The 10,575-nt window shown below is 43.7% G+C and overlaps 1 protein-coding gene across 2 annotated transcripts; it reads right to left on the reverse strand.

Moving 5' to 3' along the window:
- Positions 1–472: 472 nt before the first annotated feature.
- On the reverse strand, positions 473–9,894 carry LOC125947069 (uncharacterized). Of its 2 annotated transcripts, XM_049671382.1 has the most exons (4): positions 7,590–9,894; positions 6,942–7,141; positions 1,642–1,801; positions 473–892 (listed from the first exon to the last, which is right to left on the reverse strand). In XM_049671382.1, exons 2-4 carry the CDS (start codon positions 7,137–7,139, stop codon positions 555–557), a joined length of 696 nt encoding a protein of 231 aa, XP_049527339.1. In that variant the 5' UTR covers positions 7,140–7,141; positions 7,590–9,894; the 3' UTR covers positions 473–554. The 2 variants fall into 2 exon arrangements, with proteins under 2 accessions (XP_049527339.1, XP_049527340.1); XM_049671383.1 differs by having other exon boundaries at positions 6,942–9,894.
- Positions 9,895–10,575: the final 681 nt, after the last annotated feature.

Here is a 10,575-nt window from a genome sequence, read left to right on the forward strand (position 1 = left end):
TTCGAGCCAAGATTGGCCGTACAGTTTGCCATTGTAGAATCCAATGTAGTTCAAGCATAGAGCCAGTGCAAAGCCATCCTGTATCCAGTCTTTCAAGAACGTCCAGTGCTCAGCCATTCTGTATCCAACATGTTTCAAGAACATCCAGTGCTCAGCCATTCTGAATCCAATGTGTTCCAAGAATACCCAGTGCTCAGCCATTCTGTATCCAACGTGTTTCAAGAATACCCAGTGCTCAGCCATTCTGTATCCAACGTGTTTCAAGAATACCCAGTGCTTAGCCATTTTGTAGCCAATGCGTTTCAAGAAAATCCGGTGCTCAGCCATTTTGCATCCAGTGTGTTTCAAGCATAGCCTGTACTTAGCCATTCTGTTGCTTGTATGCTAGCTTACTGCCTATACAATTAGTAGCGAAGAAAATGTGATGGAAATAAGTGCAGGAAGGAAACTTCCTGCAGACACACGCAAAGCGTAAACGAAAATATAATTTATTTAGTATACTATTTACAGTACTATTTTACTATTTACAATACAATTCTTGAACTGATGCAGCATCAGTAGGGGTGCTCAGCTCCAGGGGCAGCAGCAGGAGGAGGGGCAGGGGCGGCAGGGGCTGCAGCAGGGGAAGGAGCAGGGGCAGCAGCAGCCGGACAGGAGGGGCCGACGGTGGACTTGCCAGGGACCTGAGGGCAAGGGTGGGGCAGGGAGAGGGCAGCAGTGGGCAGGCAATGATTCCTGCCCTGAAGGGAGGGATCATCGGGCTGCTCTGCTGCAAACGTTGCTGTGAAACGCCTCTTCCTGCCACCACCGCTGTCCACAGACCCTGGCAACCACTTAATGAAGTCCTGTGCTTGTGTCAGGTCGCCCCCCCCCCCTTTCGCACAGATGACATCTGCACACAAACATGCAAAGACCACAATTAGTACATACAGCATGCACCGTAAAGATCACCCACAATAGAGCAGGCAAACACATTCAACAAAAGAAAACCTTCAAGAGACTTAGTGAAATAAGTTGCTAAGTCTTTAGCACACAGTTTATCTGACAGAATTTGCAACCGCAGCCAACCTTATTGAATCCGAGGTTCACAGCATGCTCAGCGGCGAAATGCAGGATACGCAAAGTAATGCTGCGGATAATTAAATGCTATCGCCTTCCCCGCCATGAAAATTCTTGATCCATTTACAGGATTTTCATCCCTGTTGCCTTCGTTGACATTCTTGTTTTTTCACCCTAACATAGCGTTAACGTCATCAGTGATGATCACACCATGTCTTTACTAACCGAGACATATTCAACTGTCTCACCCGCTGATGCTAAACGTGTAAGCTGCCTGGTGTGATGCAATTCATTGGCATGCTCGTCAAGCAATTCACCTAAGCTGCCATTGGTGCTAGTGCAGAGCACACTTTCGCAATTTCTGCAAGGGCAGTGGTGACTGAGTATGTGGCTTTCATTGTAAAAAATGAAATCAGCCAACAGGGACGCCCAAATTTCTTCGTTGTAGAAGTTGACAATTTATATGAAAGACACGATTTTGGCAAGGACAACCTCTTGTTATGCAAGCCATTTCGCTGTAGAGGAGTTCGGCTGTACACACAATACTTCAACAATGCAAAAGGATGACTGAGGAAGCTTTACCTGTGACTATCCGGCATAACTTCAAATTGATGAATGCCCTCTTCCCCTTCCTGCTATGAAGGCTGTAAAGCACTTGGACGGGGTGCGCCATTACAGCCTTCATGGCATACGATGCCACCTCGCGCAGTGACTTCCCTCCTATTTGCAGGAGGTGCTTGCGCTGCAAAAGACAAAAATTGCCAGAGATGTGGAAATGAGCATTGTATGCGGCAATGTTTTCAAGTTGAAAAATCTACCCAATACTACCAGAATATAATTTATTGCCAAGTGAAGTGAATTTTTAGCTGAGTGCAAAGCAAAACATTTTTGCTGGAAGAGGTTTATGACGCAATGCTCTTTAATTGTAAATGTGCTCAACAACACCTTAGCGTTACTGGAATAAACACAAACACGAAGTGCATCAGGTCTTGTCTGTTCTGTGCATTTCATGTTTGTGTTTCATAACCCTTAGCACAGTAACTATGTTTCATAGTAACTACCTCTCCAAGCTTTCACTATCACTTGTAAGCGCACCAACTCTACTCCCATGCAAATTCCCAATGCATAATTAGGGGATGTGACATTAGAGTGCAGGAAAGCCAGATCTACATACGTGTGGCACAAAACAGCTTAAAGGCATACCGACATGATATTTTCAGACCTTCACATTTTGCGTTAAAGCGACTGACAACCAGTTTTTAAAGACGTAGTTTTGTGGTAACCAAAAGTTAACCCTCAGCAATGTTTGCACCTGCAGCTACGCAAATTGTGAAAGCAGCCTATCATTCTGCTTCACAGGAGTGAGTGCAACTGCAGTTAACTGCCTACATTTTGGCCTTTTCAACCACTTTTGAAGATATAAAGCTGGTACAATAAGTTTGCATTGTCGTACAGACCTTCTTACATTTGTACAGCTTTTTTCCCCCAAATACACACCTACATCATGGCTGCCTGGCCCCCGTTATCATTATTCTGTCGATAGACTTACCAAGCCAACTCATCAAAAACAAAGGCAGTGCCACTTTCACTACAAACGAAGGCTTATCAGCATATTGTAAGGTAAAAAAAATAACAGAAAAATGTGGACTGCATTTCAATACTAATAAGAATACCATGAAACCCATACAATAATAGAAAGCCATGTGATAGGCCTCTTATTCATGGTAAATAAGGAACAGTGTCCTGAAAGCGTAGGGAGACGTAGACACACCCCAAGTGCGGACTTTAAACTGGTAAGTTTATTGAATGAACGAGTTCATGAACAGTTGAACTGCACATACACCTGGAAGGCAGTGAACAATTTATGACATGCACTCGTGGTTAGATCAGGTGATAATAAACAATAATGAATTAACAAAAATAAAAACCATCGCGCTGCTCCGCTGTCAACGATTTGCGTGGTCTAAAAAGGAAATTTCTTCTAAGAAGACTATTGCAGGCTGACTAATGCAACCTGGTCCTGCTTTCTGTATTCTATAGGCCTCGCAAATTTCATGCGTCAATTGGTCTGTGAGGCGAAAAAGAATCTCGGTCCGACAGAATTCTGCAGTGCACTCTCAGTCATGGCAATGCATTGCGAAATGCAAGGCGCAAACAGTGCATTTTGGTGCTCCCTGAGGCCCACGTTTACACACTGCCCCGATTGTCCCACGTACACTCGGCCACAGGTGAGGGGGATCCTGTACACGATTGCAGTGGCGCAAGGCAAACACATGTTAGTGTGCCTTACAGGGCAGACGCTACCTACTTTCTTTCTGGCTGAAAAGAAAACAAATCTATGCCATGCCACGATCCCCCCCCCCCCTTCAACCTGTGCGAACGCTAGTGGATGTATGGCTAACGGCTTGCTTTTTGGTGCCGCATCTTTACTCTCCAAACTTTACTCTTCGCACAAGCTTTCCTTAAGACGCCAATAGCATGCTGTCTTGTGGAAAGTTCGTGCAAGAATTGAAGCATGCTATGGACACTAGCGTTCGCACAGGTTGAAACAAAAAAAAGAGGGGGGGGAGGGGGATCGTGGCATGGCATAGATTTTTTTTTCAGCCAGAAAGTGGGTAGCATCTGCACAGCAGTTACAAAATGTGTGGAGAAAGGTGCAAATGCAAAAAAGTCTGCCCTGTAAGGCACACTAATATGCGTGTGCCTTGCGCCACTGCAATGGTGTACAGCAGCCCCCTCACCTGTGGCCGAGTGTACGTGGGACAATCAGGGCGGTGTGTAAACGTGCGCCTCAGGGAGCACCAAAATGCACTGTTTGCGCCTCGCTTTTGGCAATTCGGGTGCACTGCAGAATTCTCTCAGACCGAGAAGCTTTTTCGCCACACAGACCAATTGACTCATGAAATTTGCGAGACCTATAGAATACAGAAAGCAGGACCAGGTTGCATTAGTCAGCCTACAATAGTCTTCCAAGAAAGAGAAATTTCCGTTTTAGACCCCGCAAATCGTTGACAGCCGAGCAGTGTGATGTTTTTTTTTAATTCATTCTTGTTTAGTATCACCTCATCTAACCACGAGTGCATGTCATGAATTGTTCACTGCCTTGCAAGTGCATGCACAGCTCAAGTGTTCATAAACTCGTTCATTCAATAAGTTTTCCAGTTGAAAGTCAGCACTTGTGGTGTGTCAAGTCTCCCTTCGTCTACGTTTTCAGTGCGCTGTTCCTTATTTACCATGAATCAATACCAAGTTGTTCCAGTTTGCCCTCCTCTTCAGGCCACTTATGCATCTTCATGTTTTTGCCATGTGGCGCGCCAAGGGTCATTTTTCGCAACTTTTGGGGAAGAATTAAAAATATAAATTCCCATTTAATGAGAAAAACATGGCTTATTTTAACCAGTAGGATAGGTCATTTTTGCACAAGCGGTTTTCTCAATTCATGTTCCGAGCAGTTGTCTGTCCCTTTACGTGAAGCTTCCGGACTCTAAAACCCCAGAAATATACTAGCAAACCCCAGAGTGCACTAAATACCTCATTTATACTAGTTTTTCTACAGCCAGGTTTCGTTTAGCTTTCTCCCTCTCATAACATCATGGCACAGAAGGCAACCACGTAAGACATCGGAAGGTTTGACACTTGCTTCGACTTGCTTGTCGAAAGGATGTTTTGGCTTCTACACAGAAGCCTTGTTCACTGACTATTATTGATTTCATTTAGCTACAACAGGCATATGGCCAACAACTATGTCAGTGAACAAGTCTTCATGGGGAAGGCAGAACATATAACCCCTTCAACAACACTATTTTGGTCTGCATTACATTCATTGTGGGTTTAAACTGGGTGGGAAAAAGCCTGTCAAAAAACAAAACGGATGGCAACCAAGGTGAAAAAACATTAAACAATGCTATTTCCCCTTCACGGGGGCCATGTTCTCTCTATGGCCAGCATCTGTTTTTGCCATGAATGTTCAATGCAATGGTTCGAGCTGTTCGCAATTTGACCAACTTTCCCAACCCTTGTCATTACGGCATGGAAAATGGGGCACCCCCATTACAATACCGTATTTACTCGCATAATGAACGCACTTTTTTCCTTTGAAAATATGCGCAAGTTGGGGGGGGGTGCGTTTATTATGCAGGGTAAAATTTTGAATGATTTGTTTTGAATGATTTGTTTGAAAGAAAGCCGCAATTTCGTCCGCAAGGCGAACCATCGATTGCGATAGCAAATGCGCAGAGAGCTATACAAAGTAAGGATAGTAGTTCTATCGCCCGTATAAACTTCCAAAGTAATTTAACCAGCATGGTGTCAGCGCGCACAGGCAAACATGAACCAATCACACTGGATGACCGCGGACACTCACAGTCGAAATGCTGGTGTGAGGAAGCGCTGCAGCAACAGCGAGCGAAGTGACCTTCATGCCATGTATCACTTCAACGCAAACTGAGCGGCGATAACGGAGTACGCTCAAAAGTATAAGCTGCCGTCGCACCTAGACTCAGCCTCCGACGCAGATCGTTTTCAAGATAGGGCACGCCCGGCCGTGCAATGTGCAGTTGCTGTGCCGCCTCCCTCCCCTCCCAACGGCGCCATGCACACGACGAAATACGGCGCGTTTCCTACCCGCTTTCTTCCCTCCAACGTGGGATAAAGCCGCGATCATTGGCGCCGACTTCAAAAATGCACCTGGAGTGTCCATATGATGCTACCGCTATAAAAGTAGGAGACACACGTACAATTCAGCGTCTGATACAATCGTACCCACTGAATGCCATATCGGACGCCGCATCGTACTGTGTCTCTCCTACTTCACGGCAGCAAGTTCAGGGTGTGTTTATTTCGCGGGAGAAAAAAAATTTTGAAATTTTGACGACGAAAGTTGGGGGTGCGTTCATTATGCGAGCGTGTCCATTACATAAGTAAATAGGGTATTTCACTTATTCAATATGAAGGGCATAAATTCTCTTACATAATGTAGAATAGTGGTAGATAAAACAAAGCACAGAAAAATCAGAGTAGTGGAATAAAAAGTAACGGGCCACAGGGTATGTGGGTTTACATTCTTAAAGTAATTGCTAGTGCTCTAGAAAATGCTTTGAACCATTGCATGAAACTGGATAGTTTAGGAGTTTGTTTCATGGGCTTGTAGCACAAGAAAAAAAATGTTAGTGCAATCAGGCAATTCGACAACAGGTACACTAGACTTGCTGCAAATGTGGTTTTCATTACATATCCGACTGCAATGCAATTTTCAAACTCTATTATTTAGAAAACAAAACTGTAGATTAAAATGAGGTAAATACAGTATATACAGAACATCATTGCACCCCTTTTCCTGTACTGTGTCCCACTTGTTTGCACTGCTATTTATCATTCACGATGTGCCAACTCGTCTAACAAAAAGAATTTATTCACAAGTGCTCTACATTGTGTCCTTCTATAGAAAGCTGCCACAGTTTGCATTTTATATCAGCAATAGATTTTTATTAACTTAACGATTTACTCCTGCTTCATGAATGTATCTCTACGGAGAGCTGTTGGAAATCACCGATTCAGCAAGCCACTATGGCAGCTCAGTGCCTATGGCGTTGCGGTGCTGAGCTCGAGGTGAAAGATTTGATTCTGGCAGTCAGGGTCACATTTCGATGAGGTCTCATTGCAAGAACACTAGTGTACGCTTAGATGCATGTTAAAGAAACTAAGGTCCAGCCCAAATATGTCATTAGAAACTATACAGCAGGGAACAAATTATTTCCATGAACTCTTTAGTGTGTGCGATGCAAAGTTCCTTCACATAGAACCCACACCATGTTTCATGAAACAGCACAGAACTTCCACATGTTACATAGCCTCATAATTACAAATAAAAGGGCAGTACAAACCAAGGTGGCAGCCACAGCCTCATCCCGCACGGCTGCCTCTAATTCTTTAATATTGTCGGCAGGTAGCCGAGGAAGAACTGGAGGCACCGTCGACAAGGCAGGCTGAGACACTGTACGGGTCTTGTTAAGAGGCTCAGTTTCATCCAGCCTCTCAGACACGACCCGTACTTCATGCCTCAGCTGCACCCGCAGCAGCATCGCTGAAACACAAAAATATTTACTTCACAGCAGAAGCGGTAGATTTATGGCATATTTGGTTGTTTCAGAGCACTCTGGTAAATGCAAAGTATCAGGATTTGTACAGGTCTCGGTGACAAAAATTCATAGGTATTTAAAGACTTTCAAGGGTACCTCCAGCAATAGAAGGAGAGGTGGAACCATTCTATTGTGTCCTAATGGGGAGTACCATATTTTCTGGTCTATAAGTCGCATCTTTTATAAGACTCAACCCCTCAAACCGGCAGCTTTTCCAGAAAAAAACTTTTGCATCCACTTCGACTTGCCACTTTAGCCTGAAGCTGTCACCTCTAGCTTCCTGGTCAGCCCAGTTGGCAGAGCGACTGCTCTGTAAATGTAACCCTGCTCCAAGTTTGCCTTCCCCTTTCACATAAGCATGAGCATAAAAAAACAAAAAACACTAGCAATTACCCGACAGCTCCGTGGTGTCCACAGCCAACTCGCATTCCGCCTTCTTGGCCCTCCTCTTTGCCTTGTCATAAGTGCCTTTGAACAAAGTAAAAATATTCAAAACAGATTATAATAGACACTAGAACGACAAGCAACCTGTTAAGCTGTGCAGGCTACATTCAACGGACAAATGTCACGAATAAGATATTTGTGACCTCTGTGAATGCCCAAAGCAAACTGCGCAGACATTGTGAACAAGCTGGCACAGCTTTGATGACGTCAAAGTATCAGTGGTACAAGTTAACATAACTCAGGAACTGTAGAATGCCACTAAAGAATTAGTTTGTCATTGTTTTTATATTCTTTGCAAGTTTTCAGTTGCACCCACCGCCACCAACAGTCAATGTTATGACATATGGGAGACAGTCAAGCACCTGCAAATCTCAATAAACAATGAATCATTTATTATTACAAACCCCTTTCAATGCAAAAACGCAGATTGCATTTGGTATAACTTGGGATGGCAACATTCAAACTGGCCAAAAGGTGCAAGCCTCTTGATGCACAGTTTTTAAAGTTAGATGTTTAACAAACTATGCAACCTTCTAAGGCAGGTTTACACCTGCAAGATATCAGCCATAAAATGGCAAGAGTGCTGTTAATATTCAAGCTATTGCTAATTTTACAGATGTAGGCATTGCAAGCTAGGCGGGGAAAAATTATGCATAATAATAAACAGCGAAGGCTTGATTACTTTCCTGTATGTGCAACAATGGTGCTTGTCAACAATAATTGCAACATTTTCAACAGCTATACCAGAGTGCATCATACACAAACTTTAAAGAAAAGGGGGGGGGGAGGCAAACGAACTGTGTTGGTCCTGACCACCGTGGTCTTAAAGGGACACTAAAGAGAAAAGTACTTCTGCATCAGTAAATTACTGTTAAGTCTACACAAACAAAACAAAGTGCATGTTCTTTGGAGTTTGGTTGAAAAAGTGCTAGTATTCATGATGCACGTCATCCAAGTAGCAAAGCAATGAGCCAACTTTTTATTTGTTCTAATTGTCAAGATGTTAATTTGGGAGATGAGCATCATAAGTGACACCAAAACAAACCGTTTCCAGTGAGGAAAACATTGTGTGCTTATTTTTTCCGGTAATGAACCCCCCCACCCCATGAAATTTGAAAAAGATCATGTGCATGGAGTTGCAGGGTCCTGAAACTGTCTTAGTGGGTAAGCAAGCTGGCCCTGTCATTGACAATAACATAAATATTCTTTACACAATGCACCAACAGCTCCCCAACAGCTCCTCGGAACTGGTTTTGGCACGTAAAACCCCAGAAAGGACAGTTAACTTTCCCCGCTGAGACTGTTGGATGGCACAGCAACCTTTTGCACACGAGTGCATTGACGCATGGCAGTTTTCATACTTGCAGGCTTCTCTCCACGAGAAAAAAAAACATGATGTGGACCTTGCTAGAAGCATGTCACTCTAATATATCATACAACTTCCTGATCAGCACCCTAACAGATAGATGACTAAATTAAAAGCGTTAGCTATAACTAATTAGGTGCCAAGGGCTAATAAATTACTGGCCATTTCTCAACTGGACTCTGAATAACATGCACTTGGTTTTATTTGTGTAAAATTATCTGTGTATTTTTAAAGCTTGTTACATAACAGCTGGGACACTATACCATCAGGGTTTTTTTGTTACAGAGGGTAGTGGTCACAGGTACAAGGATTAGGTACAACACAATGTCATTCCTACTTATCCAATGTTAGCTGTTGCAATAATACGAGAAAAAAGAACCGTATTAATGCGACACAATATTAGGTCAAAACAAAAGGAAAGCGTGGTACAGTAATTGGTACATATAGCATATGAGCACTTGATACAGCCATGAGACAGTGAAAGGGCTGCAACAATGCATTGCAGTTACTGCCCTCATAAACTCATAATCTTGAACTTAAACTGTTTGAATGAGATGACAATACTACTCTTTTGATTTACTTGGTATATACGAGTTCAAGGTACAAGTTCAACAGTCAGTTAAGACAGCTGAGCATAAGGTTAGCCGTGATATGTACGTCAAACTTCTACAGGGTGCTGAATAATTTCGCTGTACCTGTTCGAAAAAAGGTTTTGCACTCATCACTGCACTGTTCTTGCTCAAATTTTGCAGAACGATTACATTTTGGGGTCGCCTTCGTTGAGTATGACACTTACCACAGTTAATTGGCTGGTGCTTTTAGAAAAAAAAAGTGAGAATCTGCCTTCACTTGTGGGGATGTGACCTGCTGCAACGAGAGCACTAGCATAAACTTGTGTCGCTGCCTGCTGTAGAAAGCAGCTGGTCAGGGAGGTTTGCCACATGTTCCAGGAGCAGGCAACATGCGGCAAACCTCCCTGACCAGCTACTTAATGAAACTTAACACCCATGAATTTTGTATATGTAATGAAATTTCAGTCTCACGAAGAACAAAAATAGTCTGTGTGGAAACGCGACTGTCACGAATAAGCAATTGGTGCAAAAGTTAGGTGCAGAACTATTACTACTGACGTAAACCACCTCATGACTTGCCGAGAAGCGTGTTGACTGCTGCACATTATCTCATAATTTCTGCCTAAGGAAGCTGGCATGACATCAGAATCGCCGCGCGTATAAGGAGCCATTCTGCGCCTAGTCTCCGCGTCTAGTACGGGGCACGCTGCAATTGAGAAGTTTTTTTCTATGCACCGAATCTGTTTAGAGGTTTTGCTAAAGATCCACGTGTGCCACAAGCGCTCCGCTATTTACATGCGCCGTTTGATTCATGTGGTCGATCCACTGCATAAGGCTGGAGCTTTCTGTGCAAGCATGCGAAATCGGCGGTTTCATTAGAGCATGTATCCTTTTGCACGAGGTACAATTAAGCTCGTCTCCCATGGAGAGCAAAGCTAGCGGAAGGCGGTGAAAGTTTAGGCTAAGTTGTGAACAACACGTGGCTGAAGCGAAGTGT

The sequence above is a fragment of the Dermacentor silvarum genome, chromosome 7 (genome assembly GCF_013339745.2).
Source record: "Dermacentor silvarum isolate Dsil-2018 chromosome 7, BIME_Dsil_1.4, whole genome shotgun sequence".
Classification (NCBI taxonomy): Eukaryota; Metazoa; Arthropoda; class Arachnida; order Ixodida; family Ixodidae; genus Dermacentor; species Dermacentor silvarum.